We start from the raw sequence: 25,555 nt of genomic DNA, 5'->3' as shown, positions 1-25,555 counted from the left end.
TCTGGTAAAGCATCCTAGCTTTCAATGTTAATTCAATTATTTTAGGAAAGGAGGCACTTATGTCTTTCAGTAAAAAATAAACACAGCCCTTTAATAGTGTTTATGTCAGGAGAACAAACATTTAAAACAGTGACATGTTTCTAGTAGAAATTTAGAAATCTGCATTTCTAATGCTTAGATTGACAGAGATTGCTTCTGTTTGAGAGTAAAAGCTTTGTTCCAGATAAGCATGATTTAGAGATGTATTTTAACCATTTTAAAATGTTCTCCTGAGTTATAATATAATTTACTTACACAACCAGAGATTGTGAAAGGACAGAAAATCTTTCCTGTACTCCTCCTGGGAGCCACAGTTTTTAGATTCCACTGTTTCGGAAAATAAATACTGTATATAGCATGTCTTCACATAAAGATATCAGCATATTCATGAGCAAAGCTCATTTGCCTATTAACCACACAGAGCAGCAAATCTTTCAGTGGGAGTCATTTTCCTTAATGTCTCCAAATGAATGTTAACATCTAACCTATGGACCAGAAACAAAATCAACTGAAGAAAAAGGAAGGACTTAATGATTTCAAAGGTTTCAGTCAGGTCCCAATGAGCAATAATAACAACTAAAAAAATGTAATTAGCTAACAACAGAGTGGAAGATGGTGATCATCTCTGAAGCTGTAGTTGGTCTGAGAAAGTTACCTGTGTGCCTGTTCTGGCTCCACAGACCAATACAGTAAAATGGATAATGTAACACTTTTTTTTTGATAACTCTTGGGTTCTAATAACTGATTGATGTCACAGAGTGCATCAAAGTTTCTAATGGAAAGCAAAAACCATTAGACCTGGTTTTCTGTTTAGCATTCAAATATTTTTTTTTCAGTTTTTCCTGTAATTTTACTTATTAATTGGTTTTTTTTTTTGTACTTTGGTTCATCTGTTGACAACACAGGTGACTTGAAATAGCAACAAACATGATCTTCGTTCTTTTGACATATCTTTAATTACAGCCACCTTTTTTTTTGTACAAACTTTATGATCTGTAAGCATTTTTTTTTTTATTCGTACCTCGATAAAATGCCTCTACAAATGAACTCTGTCCTCCTGAACCAAAAAAAATATATGTGTCCTGATATTGGGATAAGTGAGTTCCTTGTCAAATAGGATGAATTTACAACCTCTTCTATGATTCTGACTGTATGAAAATTTTTCCCAAGCTACTTAATCTTCTTGCACTCTTGAGCTATTTCCTGAAGTAAAACCATACTATCATGACAAAACGTTAAGCCTTTTAACTTATACATTCATATGTGTTTAACTGATGCATATCATATATGATCCTGATTCTAATGGTATGTTGGTTGCTTATTCCAGATACTCAGTTCATTATCACAGTCCTGGCTGCAGTCTGGCAGCTCCCTAGCAATAGGGAGACACAGACTCTTCCAGCCTGCCATGCTTAGTAACCAGGTCTTCACATCTGTTCTTTTAGAGCTACCACAGACACACTGATCTCTTTTACATGCACTCACTCATTTTCACTAACATCAGTGTTACTTGGTTTAGAAGTCACAACATATTCAAGTATAATGTAGTAATTATTACTGGGTTATAGACTGAATGGGGCATACGCAGTAAGGATTATCTCCAGCTTTATGGCTCCGTTATTCTGAATGGGGGTTGAGGACCTCATTGAGCCAGAAAAACATTGTCGATATCATTTGAGGTGAGGTCAAACCTCCTTGGAACCTTCCTCAGGTTCTTCGTTTATTCATTTGAAAATTTAAAACCTTCTTGTTTAAACAGTGCAAGATAAACTGTATAGGAAGGAAATAGTTATGTAGTTCATTTTCTGATAAAGGTTGCTACTCTAGGGATATCCATTTTTTACAGTTAGAATGGCTCTTGAATACATGCAACAAGTCTACTAGACAAACCAAACAAGTAATGCATTTTTCCTCATCTGTTTTCCAGAAGCTTGTCCCTGGTGGTGCAGCTCTGGGGGTTCTGCTCCAGCAGGTGACAATGCCTTCAGCACCTTGGAGCTTTCTTCCTACTCTCGTTTCTAGCTGGAAAGAGAAAAGTGTCCCCTCCTCTCAGACTAAATTTCCAGCAAGTGAAGCTGTGTCAGTATGACATATAAAGCTATACATTCTGTTGCTATGCCATCCACTCCACTATCCAATCACCATTTCAACAACGTGGGCTGTCAAATGTTGCAAAACCCATCTCCAGAAACCATCAGTTTAAAAACTGGCTCATTGATTCTATTAATAACACTTTTTGGAACCTGCATTGTTTGAACATCATTTTCTTTTAAAAATCAAACTGTTCTTACTCATTCTTTTGATATTTTATACTAGTTTTCAGGACCTCAGAATTATGACTGACCTGAACTGATGGATGTGGGGAGCTTTTCACAGAAGATTTAAAGATGACTGTTAAGTAGAATAAACAGACTCTTGTTACTCTTTCACAAATTAAAGAGGTGGATTTTTTTGTTAAGACCTAGCTGACTAACTGTAAGAGTTCTTCAGAAACCGGTGTGAAATATGTAGTTAGCACAGAACAGCACGTGAAGCGATGGGTAATTTTTCATACTGATTTCCTGAAAATCAATAGAACAAATGTTTGAATAAACAGTTGCTTGCACTGACTTATTAACCTACATTTTCTAAATAATTATTGTATATTTCACAATGCATCTTTTTACTGATATATACAGATTTTTTTAAAATCTATTAAAATAATGACTTTAAGGTGGATTATGAGACAATAACATTAAAGGACACACTCTGCAGTAAAGCTATATTTACTGGAGACCATTCTCAGAGAGTTCACACTAGTTCTCTCACACAAAAATCTGATGCACAAGGGAGAAATTAAATTTACGTACTTTGCCCTGGATCTCACCTATATCAGGTATGACAGTGCTCAGTTTTGTGCAATTAATCGCTTCAGTAAGGCATAGGAGCATTTCCTGAAGTACTTATATACTAAACTCTATAATGTATAATGATTTATAATCACAGTTATACCAGCATGAAACTGTATTTATAACAGTGGAATGTATTTTTCTGGTCTGTATAGATATATACTGACTGAAGCACATTTGTATAACTATATGCAAGGTGAGTAGATGGAAGCTTTTTACTGTAGCGGTGCACTCAGTCACTGATGTGACTGTAATATGCAGACAAATCTTAATGACCTGTTTATCACTTTGGCCCTGTAGAGTCGTTGTAGCATATAAATCAACACAGCTTATAAGAGTCTTGAGGCAACCCTCTGGAGAGGAAAATTAAGCCCTTTATAACATAATAAAACCCAACTTGGGGTTTGTAAGTGACCACTGAATACACTGAGAGCTGGAAAACATTAAATCAGCCAGACCACAATCATTGAAAAGATGCAGGCACAATAAATGTGCCTGGAATTGTTTATCTGGTGTGCAACATCATCCGTTTTGTTTATTAACTTTCACCTAATTTAACAATCACAAGAGAGGAAGAGAACTTACACTTTTTGTATTGCGATTAGATTGACATTTCTGAGTGAGTAGATGAAGTCATATATGAGCTGAATTTTTTTTATGTTTCCAGCAATGACATTTGTCTTCAATCAATATATAATCTGAAGCCTACATAAGAAGGTTATCCAAGATACAACTTCATGTTTAAATGTATTTAACAAAGAAATAGAGAAAACTATGTCTTGATCCATGCCATTGCGCAATAATACCTTTAAAGTCCTTGCCACTCTCAAATAGAAAAAACTACCATGCAAAAGAATAACAAACTTCCTGTCGCTTTATAAACACTTTTTTTCTTCATACAAAGAAGTGATAAATATTCTCATAAGCAAAGGTAAGCCAGTATTGTATTTGTCTATGTCATGTGACTAGTTTGTTTCCAAAATGTAGGCATGAGCTTAAGAAACACCAGCTCTTGTTCTTAGCAGGAGCAGTATATCATACATGAAGTATACTGTCTTATATTTATCCTTAAAAGGCCAGAGAAGACTTCTTTTATCTAAATACATGCAGGTAATCATACCATATAAAAGCAAATGTTTTGATTGCCATTATACCTTAATCACTGTGCTCCTATGCAGAGAAATATTGTGGGAAATAGCTATTTATTTTAAAAGTCTAGCTGCATATGGTTCTGTTTGTGAGTAAAAACAAATTCACAGATAAAATAGGAAACAGGGAAAAACCCTGAGATGTGACAGAGCTTACCTGACCACTTCTCAGCAGATCTGCTGCTTAGCTGTCCAGTGCAGGTGAGTCCCTGAAATAGTGAGACAGAATAAACTCAATGTAACCATCATGTAGCCTACTAAATTCATTTTAACACGTCAGATAACAAAAGCTATGCTTTATAAACTCTTCAAAATGAGTTAGCATGCAACTCCAGCTGCAAGAGATTTTGTTCACAAACTGAACAGCAACAGGCCTCTACTTTATTCTCATCAAAAAAGTAAACCAATCACATTGACAAAAAGCCACTGTAAACAAAAAGACTTTAAAGTAATAACAGTTTTGGCAACCCTACCATCAAGTCTTCTATGTTTGGTTGTTTTTTTTTTTTTCTTCATCAAAATTTAGGTTATATATTTGTTGTTAGCAAGAGTTGCATTACTATTATTGTTAATTTTAGTTCTGTTTATTACCTTGAGGGTTATATATTGTAGAATAATTTTGTTGTCACTAGTTAATGTTAATTAGTTGTTTTAATAGCCTATATACCTATTTGTTATCTTTTGGTAGGTTTACTTTTTTAACTATCAGTAAATTAATAACTGAGAATATTTAACATTACTGTTGCATACTCAAAATTACAGAGTTACTGTTAGTGTTACCTGTTTAACGTTTAGTCATCCTTTGAGTCCTGCGACATATTTCCTTAATAATCATCAGCCATCAAGTCTGATAGTCTCAAAAGAAATATCAGCCCTCTAAACTGCCTTCAAGGGCGGTGATATTTAGCACTGAAAATTACAAATAAAGTTTTTGAGGTTGAGTACCAACAACTGGGCAGTGACACTGATGATTTGTTTATCAAGACAAATTGCTATATACTACGAAAAATGCAGTCAACGCACTCTTCTGAGTGAAAACAAATAGGTGAATCTATGCAATGCTTACATGTTGAATGGGATATTTAATGTGCGGGGAAACTCAAAGGTTGAAGAACTAGCATTTAGACAGTCTAACAGTGGTAAGTGGTAATCTTACCTCTTTAAACTCCATTACATTCTCACGAGAGACATGCTAATACAAACAAGTCAATCAGAGTTTGTGTTTAGCAAGATCAAGCTTTGAGGATAGTTTAAAATCCATTTATTGTTCTAAAGCATTTTTTTCCATTAACATGTTATACATTAGTGGATACTAACCATGATTCATGTAACAGTTTAGTTTGTTAACTTTTAAATTATTTAACAACCAGAATTATTAATACAACTTTTAAAGTCTTACACAAAAAATCTTAAAACAGGCTTGGGTTCATTTTTGTAATTTTTATATAAAAAACATTTTAGGCATCTCTTGAAAAAGAAATAAAGCAGGCATTTAGAGCTAGAAAACAAGTAATTCCAAATTTAGTTTGTTACAAAAGGTTTCAGCTTTATTGACAAATTATGGCAAACATATTTGACAAAATTATGGTTTCCTATTTAGAGAAGCTTACACATGGAACTTTATGTGATCTTTTTTAACAAATACAGGTTAAAACACTGAACAAATTCAGTTAGCTACATACATACAGTAGCTGCTTGTTTTCAACCCCATTAAAACAGCATTTAAAATTAAATTTACAAACTTAATATTGAACATCTTAATCTAAACTAACATATATTAAAGAAGACAGGTTAAAACATCTTATCTACAGCTTGATTATTGTCTGGTTCAAAAAAAAAAAAAAAAGGGGAAAAAAAGGAATCATATTACAGTCTTTCAGCAACCCTAAACAAAAACTCAGCTAGTATGTAGAGACTCAAGATCTGTAACAGTGTCATGCTTTTTAAGTTACACACAGCAATGAATACAACCAACAGAACATCATCTTTGAAAGGTTTATAGACAATGCTTGCCAAAGGCTTTTTGTCTCTGTTTTTTTTTTAAGTCCGTGTTATAAAATAATACTAATGTCAATTTCACTCCAATGCTATAGGAAATACAAGTAGTACATAGGATAATAATGAGCAGTAATCCCTAGGATAGAAAAGAAATGGACTATTACTTGTCTTGTTGCTGTTTATGTGGAGACCACAGGCTAATAATTGTCTTTGAGATGAGGTCACAGATGAGGAGGACCTTCAATATCTACCATAGGGGTGTTCCCTGTAACCCCCTCTGGCTGACCTTGGAGGTGGTGCCTTTAGGCTGGAACGGGTTGTAGCCCATTCTTCTTGTGCTAAAAACAGAACAGAAAAAAACATGTTTTGTAAATATCTAAACTTGAAGGAACAGAGTGATGCCACTGCTAATGCCTGACAAAATTCTCAAGGGTTTTGGCTGAAAGCTTCAGAAAAATAAAGTGAGGATAGTGCTATGATCCATTTCTTTATCCTGCCATAAAAACTTACAGAAAACTAACCACCGACTTCTCTACACAGGCAACCTGTCCATCTCAGGATGAAAAAAGGCTTACTCCTTCACTTTCAGCTGAGAATAAATACCTACTGTGGTGGCAGGAAAGTCAGCTCTGGAAAAATCACTGCACCGGGCTGCCAGCTGAGAATTTATTTGATGTTTTGAGCTTCAAGCATTTAAGTTAAAGCACCAATGTGAATAATATTTAATGCAGTTGGTATATTCATAAGATGAGGAGCTGAATCATGAAAAGATAATAGAAATACATTTGATTTTTTACTTCCATTTGAGAACAAAAGGAATAAAATAATGGAAGAAAAACAATATGAATAAATGATGTTACTGCACTAAGTGAAAGAGTTTTGCCAAAGAGTTTTTACTTTGGATTATCTTTCAAACGTTTTTTCAAATTTTGTGAATGTAATACACTCAGGAAGGTTAGCTCAGTTTTTACAAAACTACGATTTTTTCTTTTCTCTCTCCCCACAGACAAGGTATTTCTAGAAGTTAAATATTCCAAATCATCAAACAGGAAACTACCTACAATTGTGGTCCAACGGTTGAACCCCAAACTTGAACTCTCACCTAAACCAGTGTTTTCTCAAATGATTTCTGATCTTGTCTTCCACTGACTTCGACTGATTACACAGTGATTAAAACTAAAATGCAGAAATCATCTAGTTTACATCACGTCATAACGCAATATTAATCTTGTTACAATAGTCACAGAATGCAACTTCACAAGGAAGTTTCAAAATTTCTACATACCCCTAAAGTTGTATGATATTCTGTCTATGTCTTTGTAATGAAATATAGTAATTATTTAGAAACCAGTGTGGCAAATGTTAGTTATTTTCTGTATTATTGTATTTTATTAGTGATCATCATGTTTTTATTACATGCATGCTTAGGATAATAATGTCTGTAAAACATTAAAGTAAGGCTCAGGCCTTCTGATACTAGGACAAAAAAATAATAGTTTTTAAAGTGCATAAAAAACAGAGATAGAAGAGAGCAGTTTAAACTGCTGCAGATTTGAAACATCCTAAGTTCTTCCCCCATAAATTTAAAAATCCATGTGTATCTAATTTTTAAGAGATACATAATTTTTATGCTTTGATCCATGCAAAAATTTTTTAAGTGCCTGTTGAATAAATCAAAATTTCAGAAGACATTTTCCTTGCTCTGGTCTTGGTTTAGACTTTTGCTACCCCATTCAGCCAGAAAGTATTGAAATGAGTACTCCTGGCTCAGCAAGGTCAATAAAATTCATCTTTACAGAATATAAATGTGAAACCTGCTGAACTGCCAGGTGTAAGGGGATAAGCTGTGAGCCAGTATGGGACATATTAGCTATGGTGAGCAAGGACAAAAATACTCATTCCTCAGAGCCAAGAAGAACATATTTTTACTACATTTTTCATGTTACATGCAACTTTCTAATTTATTTTCTGTTAGGCCAAACAGAGATGTTCTTGAGTTCTGACTCCTGATGTACCTGTAGAGTAAATGCAACTTCAGTTGATTTTTCTTTTTTTCTTGTATTTTGTTCTCGCTACTGGAAGGAGAGATCGGGCTTTCAAGTGTCAGGTCACTGCCAGAAAGCAGTAACAAGATTCCTAACTTTTAAATAGTGTCTGTTCCAATTGAGTCAAAGCACTGAAAGATTTTGTTCATTTTTTTAACAGAATTACCTAAACAAGAGAATAGAACTTTCTATGCAGAATAAAATACATAGGCTAGCATATGAGAATATTAAAAATCAAAATTGTATTAGTCACACATTTCAGTGAAGGCTAAACTACATTTCCTTAGATCGTCAGCTACTTGATTAATGGAATGATTGCATTAAATGTAAAAGGGAACTGAAAAAAATGCTAACCTCTATTAAGACATGTCAAAGATTTTCTTTTATTAAAGCAAATTTTTAGAGTGACAGTAACATTTTCCTCTCAAGCAAAGGCTTCATAGATATGCCTTTCAGAGCAGAACAAAAGTTCAATAAAAAGTCCATGTTTTGATTTCTTTGGTCTCATTTGTTATAGATAACTCACTAAAATTCAATCTTCACTAGTTTCTCCTTAAATAGTTTCTTCATATCATTTGATTAGGATGAACTTTAAACGACAAGACTCACCAGTGAAACTAATACATACAGAGGTTTTTATTTCTGTTCTGCATCTTGATTAGTGTGTCTATTAGTAATAGTATAGAATTCCAAATACACAATAGTGGTATCATTTGATACAAGCACAGAAAAATTTGTTTGGATTTTTCTTTTTATAGGCATGTGTAATATAGTCCAAGTGCCAAATGAATTTTGGAACAATATGGTGAAATATTAGCTACATGTATGGAATGGTGTGCCAATACTACATTTTTAGTATACTGTTTCCAAAACCTTTACAATAAAATATATTTTGCTGTCAGTCATACCACACTTTTAGCCCTAACACAGGAAGTATGTGAGTAAATAAGTTGAAACCCCATTCTATTAGCAGAAAATTTGCAAAATTGGAATCCCACCCAACATGGAAAGGACCACATACTATCCACCCACAAGGGAATTCTTTTCTCTGGCAGGTCAGGAAGTCTGCCTGGGTAAAGGAATGTGGTCTGCTGGCCATGGTAGGGAAACTGAACTCTTTTTAAATGTTGTATGGGTGGAAAATTACAATGCTACTGATATTTAGTATATAGAAGCTTTGTAGGTACATACAGTGTTATCATATGTTGGCATCATGTTGAACTGTGAATGGGCTCAAATGTAGGCTGGAGAGGATGCTTATTTCCTTCCTCTTATTTTCTGATGATTTTCATTTGCTCCTCTGGGTATAAGGTGTTACTGGCACACTAATTTCCTCATTTCAGCTACTCCTTTACTGAAATCAACTATATCTCCCAAAGCCAAAGGGTGAATTTGCCCTTTCAACCATATCAGACCTGTCAATGAGTGCTTAATGTTTTGTAATGCAGATTTCTTTCCAGTTTTGGTTTATGACAGTCAGACATCGGTAATGTACCGGCTACTCTTCTAGTATAAATAAAGTATTATATACCTACTGACCTCCTTATTGTCCAAACTTCATTTTAAAAAGGAATAAAAACATTGTTTATGTTAAGAAAGAATTATTATTTCTGGCCATTCACCTTTGAAACTTAAAAGTTGCTGCTGCCTATTTTAATTTCTTAAACAACATTTACAGACTTTAAAAAGTTCTCCCTGAAGAAATAGAATTCAATATATATGCACTTTCATTTAGCAGGAAAAAAACCATAGTGGCCCCCTTAAAGAAAATCTGAATACTTGTCAATTTTTTACCTCACTGATTGGAGTATGTAATGTTGGTACAGATCTACAACTGCAAAAAAATGACCTATATTCCAAAGACTCCAGGAGTGAGCAGAAGTAACAGAGAAGAAGTTTGCTAAAATGGAAACATTTTAGCTAATGAGCCTGTTGGTTTTTAATGGTCATAATTTTGTTGTTGATATCTTGTTTTCGCTAATCACTGCTGACTTCTGTGGCCAGTAAGAAAACAATTACCTGACTCTAGAATAAAATCCCAGTAGTTAAAATGGCTATCAAAGACTGCTTCTGTGAAAAGACAATGCTCTGTGAAAACAGAAAAATGAAAATATAAAACATAAAAAGCCGGTTAAAATTCTGAAAGTTATTTCTTCTCTGCAAGATGTCTTCTCCGCAACTATGTTTCCTTATCTTGTTGCCCTGGTATGTGAAGGGAACACGTGGGGAGAGCTTCAGAGTTGAACAGAGGCTCAGGCTAACATGCATTTGCAGTGGACGCCTCTGGAGAAGATGTGGTACCTGCTGATCTTGCTATGGAACAAGAAACATTCCTGTTATGATTGTTTTTGCTTTTTTTTTTGTGCACTCCATTTATTTTCTTTTTCTTTAAGCTGCTCAGGATGTTCTCTTGTTGAAAATCAGGAGTTTTACAGCCACAAGAAACCAAAGTCTACAGCGGAAAGCTGCTGCCTAGAGGGTTAAAGAAGTGACAGCCAATACGATATAGTCCTAAATCCTCAGGTTACTCATTCCTACAGGCAATCAGTTTCCATATAGTAAATTTAAAAAAACCTGCATTTGCAATATGTTTCATTACACCCTTTAAAAAATGGCATTTTGCTGTAAAAGTGCTTCAGGTTCAATTACCCTTTCCTGAAGTGTCACTGCATTTGCAGAGAGGCCCTGGGGATAAGTAAGATTTAGATAAAAAAGGAGAAGCTTTATTTATATAAAGAAAAGTGACTAAAGTAGTAAAAATACTCACTAAATGTACAACACAAAGACAAGCCAATTTCTTGTTCCATTTGAGTCCCCCACCACACCTCTGGACCAAAGCACCTTCATATAAAGGTGAAATCTAGAGTCTTTCTGGCAATACCCATATAGTAGGAAATGACTTTATGTTACCCATTGGAAGAAGTTGTTTTTCTTTGACCAAGAGTATTCTTAAAGTAAATTGCTGTTGTGGCTGTAACAGTTTCTGGTCCAGAACAAGAATGGAAATATAACTTGTGGTACAAGTCTCTTATGCTCTTTTTCCACTAACATGGTGGACCTATTTGCTTGATTTCAATCTTTAACAAAGAAGGATGATGGTCACATCTTATTTATATCTGTTTGGTAATACCATCATCAAAATATGAATCTGTAGGTAAAACACAGAGGAAAGTTTTGGGATTACAACTTTTACTGGGAAAACACTGGCCTCTACCACTCATACTATAGTAAAGGATGATACATTTATTATGGAGAAAACAAGATGACATGGAGCAACACTATGAAGAGTCTCTGAATCACACAATGCCAAAAAAATCACAAAATGCAGCCACATCAAAAAAGAAATCAGATTATTAGTAGGTTTTCCTACACAGATTTTTGATGAAGAACAATCTAGCTGCATGCTAGTTTACTTGATGTGCAAAGTTCCTCTTTCATATCTCCGTTCCAGTACTCCATGGTAACCTTTTTCTTTCAGCATCTAGGGGAGCTCCTGACAAAGGAATCTTTAGGAATAGTCTTAAAAGACTGAAGCCATATAGACTACCTCAGTAGTCACACAGATACTTGGGTAGCTTTTTAGGTAGCATAAGGCTCAAAAGACTCTTCAGCCTTTTTGACTCCCACGCTGATTTGCTTTGTGTTTCAGAACATATAAAACTCTGAGACACTGTGCCAAAATGGAAAGGAAAGAGGACAGAGAGCCTGGACATTCTTAGCTTAGTAAAATGAAGTGTTAATGAAATGGGAACTGAGAAGAATTTCAGGTGAAGAGCAGGTAAGAGCTATAGTCTTGGAGAGAGAAAAGTAACTGGGAGAACCACTAGTGAGTCTGTGAATCAGCATGTCCAGGAGCTGTAGAGATGTGCAAGGCAATCATTGTGGTTTCAGGCAGATTCATTTCCCTCCTTCTGACTCCTGAGCAAAGAAACCCTGTGGACTCCAACCTCCCTGCTCCCTCGGTGACATCCAGCCCGCCTTCCAGTATTATCATTTTACCCCCATCCTTCTCACTTCTGACTGTCCCCAGTGACTGAAAAGAAATCCACACAGTCAGCTTAATAACTGACAGTCAAGGGCCCAGTTTTTCCAGGAATTTGGTGTTATTGCTAACTTGAAACATCTCTCAGATGTTGCCATTCTCAGGTAAGAAGAACGATTGTACGCTTTGCTTTAATATACTAAAGTTGTAAGTTATGGCAGCATGATGATTTATAGCTGAGGAATCTGAGTATGCTTGGACATGAGGATTATTTTAGGTGCAGTAATGAGTGTCATAGCAAATTTTTTGGTGGCTACCTTAATAAGAAATGTGAAGTCATGGGCATAGCCTCTTTAATTACCCTGGATACTTCTTTCAATTTGCTGTATGCTCCCTGCGAATTGATATTTGAAGCTCACCTTTAGGATACATAAAGTAATTGCTATTATCACAGCAATCAGCACCCTTGGTTTATGATTGATCGAAATTATATGTTAGCATTTTTGCACTACTTTTTAAAATTCAGATTTACTCTTAGTTACTGTATTCATTGAATTATAGAAATACTTCCAGTATCTTTTATAGACATTATTGATATATTAGCTGAGACTATCTTTAAAGTTTATTGCTTGATCAATTCCTAGTAGACTCAGTAGCTCTGATTTACTGTTTAAATACAAGATTTAAGTTAGACTTTTTTCTTAGTGGAGAGTCAAAACGAAAAAAAGGTCCCAGTTTTTAACCAGCAAAATTCCTTAGAATGTAGGGTCACTAAATGGTGTAATTTTAACAGTTGTTGAAGTATATGAACTTGTTTGTCTTACTACTTTACCTATGTAGTACTGAAAGCACAGGAAAATTTATAGTGGCCCATCTATCCCTCCCCAAGCGGCGTATATCAGCACATAAAAAATGTCTTCTAGTACAAGAGTCAAGAAAAGAGCATATTCAGAGCACTTTTTTCCTACTCTTCAGTCTGCATTCTGCATCCTTGTCATGGAATTTTCCAGAATTGGGTAAAACTTTAACAAAGAGGCCACAATACAAGTAATTAAAGCACAGATCATATGAACAGATGCTTTAAATTGAAATATATATATTAACAGCATGTGATTTGCATATGAATATGTGTTTCCTAATAATCTTACCTTTATATTCATTGTTTATACTCTGTAATAGTAAAGACCTGATCACTTCTTCCTGGTAACTTATTTAACATCTGAATATTGCCCACAATTTTTGGGCACAATTTTATTAATCTTTGGTCAATTATTTTGGGACAGGTGGCCAAGAAGAGATAGAAAGAGCTATTCTGTTTATATACTTAAGAAGTATATAACGGCAATTAAGATAATGGTATAATTTTATTTATTAGCTTTCAGTGGTATTAAAAACATAGAAACTGCTTTTAGTTCAGAATAAAATAGTTTTTTTCCTATGAGGAAAAAAAATTCTCTTCTTTGCAAGGTTATTATACTGAATATACTTGGAGAGAGCACACCACAGTAGAGATGGAGTGTAAGTGGAATTTGGGAATTGTGATTATAGCTCTACTCCTTGCTTGCTCAGTGCCCTTGGATAATTGTTTAATATTTTGTGGTATGGCTTCCTCAGTGGTAGAATGAGACAGGAATACCTACCTCCCTAGGGTGTTCTGACATGTAATTAATTGCCTGTGCAGTAAGAGAAAAGTGCTGTAGATGTGCTGAGCAGAAGAACCAACAGAAACCATTTAACTTTAAAATGAGAACAGTGAGAATTATTTTCTTCTAGTAAGCCTCCAAACTTCTCTCTCCATGAAAAGATGGGTGGAGACAAAGTATTAAGCAATGGTTGGAAACTTTGCCCTACACAAGCTAAGGACTGGAGTTCAAATAAAATTAGCCAGGCTTTCATCCCATAAATTCACACAGAAGACAGCTGCACTTTTCTTGTGCTATAACTGGAGAAGTATTACTTTAGACAAAAAGTAGGGAACAAGTTTTGTCTTTGTTTGTTTTTTAAGGAGAACATCTACTCTTTTTTTTTTCTTTTTTTTTTTTTCTCTTCTGCTCTCTTTTGCTTATCTGCAAAGACTGAAATACACACAGGATGTTCTGCCTGTGTATCAATGCATTTAATAATTTTGTGAGAATACCTGCAGTGGCTATCCTTCAAACTACAAACGGTACCTTTCTTATTTGAAATGTGGAATCTTGTCAGAAGACAAAAATGTGTTCAAAACACATGCTCAAACCCACTATGCTTACTTATACCATGCTAAACCCCACTTATTTCACTAAGCCTACTGCTTATACAGTATATATGGTTTCAAAACTAGAAATATTAGGAAAAACTTGTGATTTAATAGCCTGTTTTCTGAAATCAGCTGCAACCGTTCTAAAAAACTATTGTCCCTATGTTTGACAGCCCCTTCTCTTCAGGAGGGCTAACAAATTAGCCTGCATGGGTACTCCAAATATGCTTTAGTATTGTGAACTGCCCTAGCTTAAACTGGTAGTGCAGTATCACAGAAATCCTTCAGCTGATTTAGCACTGGAGTAGATAGAGGAGTGCTCATCCACCCTGCAAGCTCTCCCTGGGGGAAAGTAATGGGAGCAAGAGGAGCAGTGGCTACTGGAGAAGATTTCTTAAAAAAAACTTCAGCCAGTGTTGCAGTGAACACCTGCCTCAGACAGGGAAGGAGCAGCATCAGAGCACAGAGGTAGTAGTTGAGAAACTGCAACAGGAGACAGACCACTATCTGTGCTGCTGTGAGGAGTGTGAATGTGACAGTGTGGAGAGAGTTTTATCTTTTGTTTTCAGTAAATTATTTTTCTGTCATTTTACATTGAACATGAAATGTGCAGTGTTATACTGTGTCTGGAATTATATACATGGTCAACAATACATGTGCATTATTATTATAGGACTTCTGTCTTGGATTCTCCACTCTATGGTTCCCATAGCGAAAGGCAGTGAAATTACCATTTGAAATACTACATAAGAAAGTTTTGCATGATTTACTTATTTTTATTCTGACATAGAAAATGATTTATAATTCAGGAGTAAGAGGAAGCACAACAAGCCACTATAAATTGAAAGCACTCTCTTTTCTCATGCTACGTGTGGACTTTTTTCAGTGTTGTAGCAGAATAACTGAAGTACAAAAGTTTCAGGATATACAGTCAGTTAAAAGAATGTGACAGATTTAAATATGGAACTTTCTAAAGAATTATAGCCTAATTAAAACACTGATTTGACAAAACAGCAATAATTTCAGTATCATCCCCACAGTAGCTGTCATAGCCAATTCAAAATGTGCTCCTTTTCCTGCAGAACTTCAAAATCAGGCTCTTATGAAAATCATAAATCTCTTCTAAGGGAATGAATACTATCTGTGAGACAGCTAAGGTGATTCCTCCAGTAAAAGAATTGATTAAATTTTGCAGAAAATCAAGGAAATGCTTTTGACAGCTCATTCCGTCTCACAGAGTAGGAACTGGATCTCTGATACCCTAGTAAGTATAGGAATGACTGAAATAGAAGATTAAAAGAGGGCAATTTATTTGGCATATCTTCTGTCCATATGCAGTAGAAGTCTTCAATAACTCCTGTTTCTGGTGAGAGAAAACCAGCACTGTACAGGAAGACTCAGGACCACTTCTGAGTTCCAGGGCTGGGTACCTGCCTGTCTCAAACCCAGGGAATGACCAGATGCCTCTATCGGCCCAGAATAGAGGTGGTCATGCAGGCTGAAACAAGGACAGCAGGGACAGAAGCATGGCACACATAGCAAGGTTGTTAGTCTGGACAGCTGGAGAGGCACCGGGACTCAGGTGCTATTTCAGTATTGGCACATAGTGCATACACATAGGAATGATTTGCAGAGTGATACAGCTGATGCTTAGGACCTGATGTTCACACTATTTGGCTTTCAGAGACTTTCCATTTCAGACAGGTCCTAGTTTTGAGCCTCTGAACTGAATTCTCACAAACAGTGGGAAGGTGTCCTCTGGTTTATTTTCGAACAAGAAGTACTGTACTTTGAGGCCACTCAGTGCTGTGAAAAGAAGAGCAATAAATGGAGACAAGTGGAAAATCTGATTCAAAAGAGCACTCCTGATCCTATGCAAGGGGAGAAGCACAGAGCATGTGCTAACTTGCCCGCCAGGTGCTCTGTAGAGGCGAAGCAGAAAAACCCCACCACACTGGCACAATCTGTGTCCTGTTGCCTCTGAGATGCCTAATCAATGCTAAGATGCTCCAAGACTTAGAAACCAATGAAAGTTTTCTTTGGTATGTTGCCAGTGATATTTTCTACCAGATACAAAATACATATGCTCAGATGATATAAACACACAATCAGTGCACATTAGTAAAGCTTTATAATTAGTGTTAGCAAAGATCTTGCCTGTAGTCACAAGCTGTGCAAAGTCAAATACTGTAATGAGAAGAATCAACCTGTCTCTTACATCTGCGTATCTATCACTACCTCATTTGAGAATCTGATTTCTTACATTTTAAGACTAGGCTAGAAAAAAGAAAATAGGGCAAAGAATCCATTATCACCCTGAACATAATGAATATTAGGACCAATGACCTACAACACCAAAGTTAATATTAAAAATGAAGAAAGAACTTGGACTTGACAGCTGAACAAAGCTCTTATCTTTGCCTACAAAGCAATTACTAAGAATTGCTACTTTTTCAAAATATACAAATACTACTCTGTATACTGCAGCATGGCTTCATCTGGCTTTGTCACTGTCATAGATTAATCAATACACAGTTTATTTCACACTAGGATGGTAGTTACTTGAGTTTCTCCATGAAATGAACATGCTTATGTCTTGAAATGAAGCATGAAAATTTGTGGCTCCTAAGGTAACATCTCTTCAATCAACCTATTTATCAGAATTCCCGATGTTTGAACCCTCCATACGTTCTTTCTTCCTCAAATTTCATCACTATATATTTATTTTTACTTTATTTATTCAGCAGAAACTATCATTGTTATTAAGACCCCCAAAATTACTACATAATACACTCTTCAGGACAAACACAAAATTAAAAAAATAAGCAAGATAATAAAAAAAGCAGTGGAATATTACTGTACATTTTTAGATGTTGGTCCTATAAAGAATTTGTTTATAAAGTGCTGCTGTCTGTGTAGAGCAATACTTAGTAAACTAACTGTTATCAGGACTGCAAAGCTTTCATACTGAGTGATTGGCAGGGAATTATTTGTGAAGTAGTTAAATCATTGTGGCAACATGTTACAACTTAAATGATATCTTGCGTTAAAAGGAATTACACCAAAAGTTTCGTTCTCCAGTTTTAATTGAAAATGAAGTTATTTAAAAAAAAATATCAGTTGCTTACAGGTAAGCAAGCCCTTAATGGTGGAGTAGAATATGCACTACAAAATGTGGTAATCAGAGAAAATGTACACATATGAAAATTTTTGGTGAAGATAGGACACTCCTTGCCTCAATGGCAGCACATGCAGTAATCAGCCTTGCAAGCTTTTCCTGTGTAGTAGCAGGAGTGTGAGTGGAGTTCACTTATGTCTTCCCTTTTTGTGTTGGTGACAAGGTATAGATTAACCTTCCTAACTCTTGCCTAAGGCCTTTGGCAGATAGTGTTATTCGAATTTAATTGTGGTGCTTTAGGAAGTTACAGATTTTAAGCCTCCTCTTTCACCCTCTACCTAATGTTTCTGCTTTTCTGGTAGTAACAACAGAAGTCCAAGTGTACTGATCTCTCAGATAATGTCATTCATGACCTACCATTAAAACCATAAGTCACCATTATTTCCAGGTAATACACAAGGCAGTATATGCACCAGGCTGTGAACTATAGCATCTGAGAACAGGCACACTCCTACTTTCCTTCATCTTCGCTATGGCAGTTTCAACTTTTTGAACTAGAGGCAGAAGCCTCTTCTTCAACCTCCTGCAGCAGAAAATGGCAAAGCTTGTCTACTAGAGCCTCTGGAAGAACTAAAACAGAAACAGTAACTGATAAGTAAAGCCTTGAGTGCTCCGATCAGTGCAAGGGAGAAAAAGGATTCAGATAAACCAACAGTGAGGCAGGTCAGATATAATTAATATAGCTTATAATGTACTGGATGCACCTTGCTAGCAAGTCCTACTATCTCTGTTATCTTTCTAAAGTGGCCTAACACAGTACAACAAGCACAACACTTGTATCAAGAACACTGGTTGCTCTAATAACCAGGGAAAAGGAGAAAGAAATGAGAACATGACAGTTTACAAAAGGTATTTCCTTTATAGTGGTCCTTTCCAGTGAAGGTGCTTTTTGGACTCAGGCATGACATTACAAATGGGCAGGGAAGATTCTCAGTTACCAAATTTTTAGTTGTCCTTTTTATCCCAAAGGATTTATATCATTAACACTTTAAATAAATGCTTTCAATAGATACCTCCTCAGATGACAACAGTGCCAGAAGGGAAACCACAATATTATTAAAGTGCGATGAGAGCAATGGATATAAACTTCTTGTTCATAAATTAATCCAATTTCATGCCTCTTGTTTTAAAACATTAGCATCATCATCAAATTAAAATGACGTTGTCACCTTAGTTTAGACTGCTAAATTTAAATTTGTATCTGCAAATATCAGGACCTTCAGTGACATAAGTATCATCATGTTTAGTGAGTGTGATTAGAGATGAGGATGCTTTACGTTTTTGAAACCTGTACAGTATTTCAAATGATTAACATTTTAGTTTTAAAGCTTCTGCTGAAGATATTTCTTTATCACTCACATGAAGAAGCTTATAAGGGCTATGTCCACAAGATATTTTCAGGCATGTCCCAAATTTATCTTCCTCAACCCAGAACAATCATCTTCAAAATTCTCTAGCAGTAGCTGTATAATCCTGATCCTAGAAAAAAATTGTACGAATCTCATAATTCCTTAGTAGAGTATTTCCACGTGCCCAGAGGCTGCTTCAGGGAATGCTTTAAAGTGCCTCTACTTTGATCCTCTGAGAGACTGGGTGGCAAGCATATCAAATCACAATAGAGTTGTGCTCTGAATTTTCATTCACAGAACATTCCTAAGTCATGGGAAATAGTGGTATTCTGCATATATCCCTTTCAACTGACTTTGTTATTGTCTCGGGATGTTCTTTGGTTAGAGGGGATCAAATTCCCAGGAACCTTCACATCAGAAATTGAAAAAGGAGTCAAGGCAGTTAAGTTGTGGATTTTACAATGGTGAATAGCATGTAAGAATTCATCTTATCCAGCCTCAGATAAATGACTTGGGTCCTTTCTTGTTTAGCACTTCCATCTAATCAAAAGAAAGATGGCTTCCTGAGAACAACATTGTTCAGGTGGGCTTTTCTCTGAAACACCCCTGTGATCTTTGCAACCCTACTGTGAACAATCCCTAAATGTGCAAACCTTGAGAACTTCTGAGGAAAGAGTGCCCCCAGAAAGACTTCTCCACAAGCTCTTGTAAAATGAACTTAGAAGAACCCATGAGACAAAAAAATACCTGATACTTCTCAGGCGTCCAGATTGAAAGAAAATTATAGCAGGCAGCTCATATAGGGATACTATGGTGCTGTATATTACTTCACAAAATACAGAGAGCTCTGTTTTGTACTTAAAAAAAAATAAAATTGTAAGTATGAAATAGCATTGTTATTTAGTTAAATCTACTTCATGAAAAAGAATAAAAGAAAACCTTCTCAGGAGTGAGAACTGTACTCTCCAACGATAAGTTAGAAGCAAGAGGATGCACAGCAGAAAATGAAGAAATGCCAAGCTATTCAATTTTTGATAATTCAGATACTGTTATTGGAAAGGATAAGGGTGAGAAGTCATTACACAAAACATGTAAAAGACAACAAGAAGACACCAGTTGTACATTCATGCGCCATTTGTGTGGGGTGTTATTCAGATATATATTCTGAATTACAGATTTTGCCAGAAAAGAGCCCTGAAGCTGTGTTGTGGAAGGTAAAACAAGGTGTGAAACTGAAATAGGGTGAAAGAAAGACTGTGTTGATTACTGTAGGTGAAAAATGAAGGGACAGCTGATTTCATACAGTGCGATGGGTTCAGAAGACTCACAGAGAATTGCAAAACATCCTGAAAATCTCCTGGAAACAGACAATTAGGGTAAAAGCTACATGAGGATGAGAAGGGTTGGCGCCAGGCTGCCTATTAGCTAGGTGGGAGGCACTGAAAAGGTCAGATGCAGAGAGAACATCAGTGTATGTACCAAGAATTCAGAAAGTGAGGAAGTATAGCATATATTCTACAGCTCTGTATATTCAAATTACCTTCTCAAATAAATGGCGGTAACTCTGTGATGAAGAAAGCTCATTTACAGATTTCCAGAGCACAGAACTAGCAAATTTACTAGTTTGCTGAATATGTGAACCAACAGAAGCACAAATTTACACACATGTAAATGTACCTGATTTCAGAAAGTAGCAAAATTGCAACCTGGAATATTATTCAATTTTAAAGTTTATGCCTGGTTATTGCTAACACTATTCTAGACCTTTGTATTCAAATGGCAGCTCAGAAAATAGTTTAGGCATAACAGAAAGTCCACACTTATCAACCATATATTTTAAGACAAGTCTTGTGAAGCAAACCCAGGCATTTTGAGTTTGTTACAGCTGCTTAATGAGAAAAAAAAAAAAAAAAAAGCTTCATGCAGAGCATAAATTTAGTCATCATTCCACCCTCTGAACACTTTGTAAGCCTTAGCTAATTAGTCCATTCAAAACCCCTGCTGGGAAAACAAGTAATATTCTTCTAGTTTTACAAACGAGGGACTGGAGGAAGAGTGACATTGAAAGTCTTGCCCAAACACACAAGATTCAGTGTGGGGGTGTCTAGTTAAAAGTTAAACAGTGGGTAACTCTTACTGAGCTCAGACTATGCTTTTCTGCACCACTCAAAACAGTGATGCATTCGAGAGAAGCGGTAGACAGGGGATCTGTAGAGGGGAGGAAAGGCCTTTCACTGCAGGTATAAAAAAGTATGTACAAAAAGGAAACAAAACAAAGGGTAACTGAATCACACACGTTCATAAAGATGTTATTGTTGCTACTTCTTTAACACTGAAAATGTACTTGAATGAACATTATACTACCCAACTGTATTGTGAGTACTGATTATACAAAACATTTTTATTTCTAATTATATAATGCAATGATTTTGACAATGTCTCAGCAGTGTCTTGTGATTTCTGTACAAAGGAAACTGCAACTTTGCATTACAGTGACATTTGCTTCACAGCTGCATGAATAAAATTATTTCTTTCAAGCAGCAATCCTTATATAACGCTTTACTACAACTTTTACTTCAGCAGCTCTGATTTTCACAGTGCCCTGGAAGTCACCATGCAAACTTGTGATACTTTATTATTAGTAGCAAATCAAGCATAACACCTCTGCTGAATATACTAGGGTCAGTCTTAATCTGACAATAGTCAGCTTTGCCCTCTTATTTCAGTGAAAATGTCAAACTAAGATTTACTGTGCCGTGATCTGATGGTACAAAGCACTGAAAAAATATTGATAGGAAAAGATGCACTAGATTCTATTGTCACTAATATCAATCAACAGACCTAGAAAATGGACTGTACACATCAGAGCAACGTTTTCTTTTCCTCTCTTGCCCTTGGTTCCTGCGACATGGAACTATTCCAGCTCATACACAGACTAAGTAGGGAGACATAAAGAATACAGCACTTCCTCTAGTCATAGTGCTGCATGTAGCACAAGGTATTCCTTTATCTTGGCGTATCAGAGGTTCCCATGGTAGTACAGCACCTTCTCCTTCCACTTTGATTAAGTCTGTATTTCAAACTTGCTGGTTGAAGTGATGCATATGACAGTAGCAGATGCATAGTATTGTTGGCACATCAAGCAGACTGAAAATTAGCACTGAAATATATTCAGGTACTAATCAGAAACTTCAGTGTTGCTGTTAAACTGATCTGTGACTGTGATTAATCTGCTTTGTAATTTTGATTGAAATTGATTGGAGTGTGAGAATGAAGACCTTCACTGTAGGAGAGGATCTGGTTCGAGATCATCTTAGGAACCTGAACATACACAACTCCATGGGACCTGATGAAATCCATCTGTGGGTCCTGAAGGAGCTGGCGAATGAAGTTGCTAAGCCACTGTCCGTCATATTTGAAAAATCATGGCAGTCAGGTGAAGTTTCCTATGACTGGAAAAAGGGAAATATAACCCCCATTTTCAAGAGGGGGAAAATGGATGACCCAGGGAATTACAGACCAGTCAGTCTCACCTCTGTGCCTGGTAGGATCATGGGGCAGAATCTCCTGGAAACCATGCTAAGGCACAAGAAAGCCAACAAGGTGGCTGGTGCCAGTCAACATGGCCATTCATCATGGACAGTAGTGACAGGACAAGGGGCAGTGGGTTAAAACTTAAACAGGGGAAGTTCAGGTTAGATATAAGGAAGAAGTTCTTTAATGTGAGGGTGGTGAGGCACTGGAATGTGCTGTCCAAAGAAGTGGTGAACGCTCTATCCCTGGCAGTGTTCAAGGCCAGGTTGGACAGAGCCTTGAGTGACATGGTCTAGTGTGAGGTGACCCTGCCCGTGACAGGGGTGGGTGGAATTAGATAATCTTAAGGTCCTTTGCAACCAAAACTATTCTATAATTCTATGATCTGTCCACTTTTCTGGTCCTACTTCAAGTCAAAACTCATTCACCCTAAAGACACACAAATCCATTTTGCTTGGTCTTTGTAAAAGCAAAGAAAGAAGGACAAGTATGGGGAAGTAATTTTTGAGTTGTCAGTGACAGATTTTTTTCTTTTGGTTTCACACTTTTGCTGAAGACAGAATAGACCTTACCGTAGCTGTCGTAAGCCTCTTCACTTGTTCCGTGACCGTAGTCATAATATTCAGGCACACTGTAACAGATTCAGATAGATATGTCATTATTATGATAGGTAACCAACTCAAAACAAAAACAGAGCACAGAAATGAAATGTTTTAACACTTTTACATGATAGCATAGACCAGCTAGTTTCAGGTTAGTTAGAATTTGAAAAACATGAAGGAAAATGTATCAGTGGCAATAACAGCTATTGTAGAGCACATCACATATCTTATCTGCTGAGCATAAAATATATTTGGACCTAAATAATTAAACCTAGAAGATGTCACAAACACTGACAGAAATTCTATTTGAAAAAATGAGGTCTGAAAAAAAGACCACCCACTTTAATATTCACTATTGCTAAACTGACAAAGAGGTGCTAATCTCACCCGCAATTCCAAACACTTATGCAGGATCAAACTCAGCACAGTTTGTTTTCCCCAAAGCTGAGTCTATTGTATTATGTGGAACCTTATCTTTACTGGAAACACCAACAGGTTTTCAGCTTTTCTTCTGAAGAAGCTGTATTTCCACTGCTTGTAGAGAGAAACCTGATTCTCCACAGCCTTCTTCCTTATGCAGTCACTGGACACCCATTGAATGTTTTATACAGTAATCAATATAATGCATAATCAATAAAATGGATATTGAAAGTAGTGAGGGTCAAGGAGTGGAAAATCAGACTTAATTATCTCCAACCCACTTTTTCACTGCTTTTTGTTCCTGGCGCCACAATAAAGAGTACCTGATCGTCAACTTAAACTTTGTTGGTGAGTTCCTGGAGATTTCTCCAAATTGATTAACAAAAATTATGTATGGTCGTATTAACATGTTATCAAAAGATTTCAGGTCATAGGTGCATCCTGATAATCAGCAATCCCAGCTACTACCTGGAGTGGACATCCAGAAAATTTGACCTCTAAGAACTAATGAAACAGAAATGTAATTACTCACATTTTTGCTTGACTGTTATTATTAGTTACAGTTTGTGCTGTGGTTTTGGTACCTGGTACCAAATTCAAGATCTGACTACTACTGTTGCCAGACACCAGGTAGACATAACAAGAATCAGTCTCTGCTCAGAAAAACTTAAAACCTTCGTGAACTCTATTTCTTCTGTCTGCAGTGGACCAAACAGAAAAGATAACACTTTCCCTGTTGTCAATTTTTTGTTGTCACTTTTGCTTCTTTTTGCTTGGACACTGTGTGAGGGAAGACTCTTGCAAAAAGAACAGAAGCAGGCAATCAGCTCAATATTGAATTATTTATAGCAGTATTGCTCAGGCAATTTCCTATATTGGATTATAATTTTAAAAAATATGAGTTTACACTTGAAAGAGAAGCTTAGTTGACAGTGGATTGCCAGTAAAAACATTTCACAAATGCAATAAACAACCAATCTGCAACAATTATTTTCTTAAACTAATTTTGCCTTCTTTGTTCACAAACTGCCTGTATTCAGATTTTTAATTTCTCGAACTTAGAAGCTATCCATAACTATTCTTGGAATAATTTCTGAGAATAATTCATATGCTTATCTCACTTGAAAGCACTGATAACACATATCTGGCAACTGACATTCAAGCTTTTTTGATTTGGGACATGTTATCCCCTGACTGGTTAGGCACAGCTCCCACAGTCAGTTTTCAGCTACAAGTATTTGTGCTTTTTTTTTTTTAACTTAAAATGCAACTGTAATCACTATGCATTAATTTAGTAATTTAGCCACAAGCAATTTATATGAGTGGATAGTACACTCATGTCAGTATTTCAGGCAGATGAAATTCATTTGCTGAAGCAGTTGCAGAAAGTGGTCATAGAAGTGACATGAATGAAAATGAAGTTAAAACTTCAAAAGATTTTTCCTAACGCCAGCTGAGCTCTGTAGAAAATAATCACTGCAGAGAATTGCCTTCCAGGATAATGGGAGCCATCCATTTGCTTGAAAATTAATTACTGTGCATGTATATATGTATATATTAAATACATTCATCCTCCTATTGATGTAGTGCAAGAAACAAACAGGAAGAATGCATCTTTTATTTGTTGATCATATTAAGCTTTCTGTGCAATTTTGCAATGACTCTAGTAGCCAGTTAAATAAAAATTACAGGATTATGTAAGGTGAACTAGAGTGCTGGAAGCACCAGGGTTAAATCATGCATCTAGTCATACATACATACATACAAAGCTTGTGGTTTACAACTAGGAAACTACTTGAAATGTTCAGAACAGACAGATGAGATACCAGCCATGTCTGGCAGACAGCCCTATGAAAAATCTTCTGTAATACAATTCATGCAGCAGCATTTTGGCATACTGCCTTCTCTGCTGGGTAGAGGAGGGTGTTGGACTAGTGAGTGGAGTTACAGGAGAAGGAATCCCAGAACTCTCATCTGTCAGCAGATAAGATGCTAATATTTCTTCCTGATATATTTTACGAAACCAAGTGGCTGCATCCAAAAGTCAGCTTTAAAAGGAGTGCATGTGGGACCCAATCCAAAGGCCAGTAAGTTATCAACAGCTGTCCTGTTTTCAGTCATAACAGAGGAGGGCCA

At 36.1% G+C, this 25,555-nt stretch overlaps 1 protein-coding gene across 3 annotated transcripts in view; it reads right to left on the bottom strand.

Moving 5' to 3' along the window:
* KHDRBS2 (KH RNA binding domain containing, signal transduction associated 2) overlaps window positions 1-25,555 on the bottom strand; it is a 372,356-nt gene that overhangs the window by 27,230 nt on the left and 319,571 nt on the right. For 2 of the 3 annotated variants that reach the window (XR_009744596.1, XR_009744595.1), the window contains exons 8-10: window positions 22,970-23,028; window positions 6,238-6,411; window positions 4,233-4,284 (exon numbers count right to left, since the gene is read on the bottom strand). Coding sequence is in view for 1 of the 3 variants with exons in the window: in XM_061460561.1 (XP_061316545.1) it covers window positions 6,314-6,411; window positions 22,970-23,028 (157 nt within the window). In the remaining 2 variants the exon portion in view is untranslated. Of the gene's footprint in view, window positions 1-4,232; window positions 4,285-5,595; window positions 6,412-22,969; window positions 23,029-25,555 lie in introns of those variants that run through there. The other variant, XM_061460561.1, reaches the window with a different exon arrangement.

Source organism: Pezoporus flaviventris, unplaced genomic scaffold (assembly GCF_033815535.1).
Source record: "Pezoporus flaviventris isolate CSIRO_AGI_PZ_B2104156 unplaced genomic scaffold, CSIRO_AGI_Pfla_v1 ptg000031l, whole genome shotgun sequence".
Classification (NCBI taxonomy): domain Eukaryota; kingdom Metazoa; phylum Chordata; class Aves; order Psittaciformes; family Psittacidae; genus Pezoporus; species Pezoporus flaviventris.
This window is presented reverse-complemented; position numbering and strand designations above follow the sequence as displayed.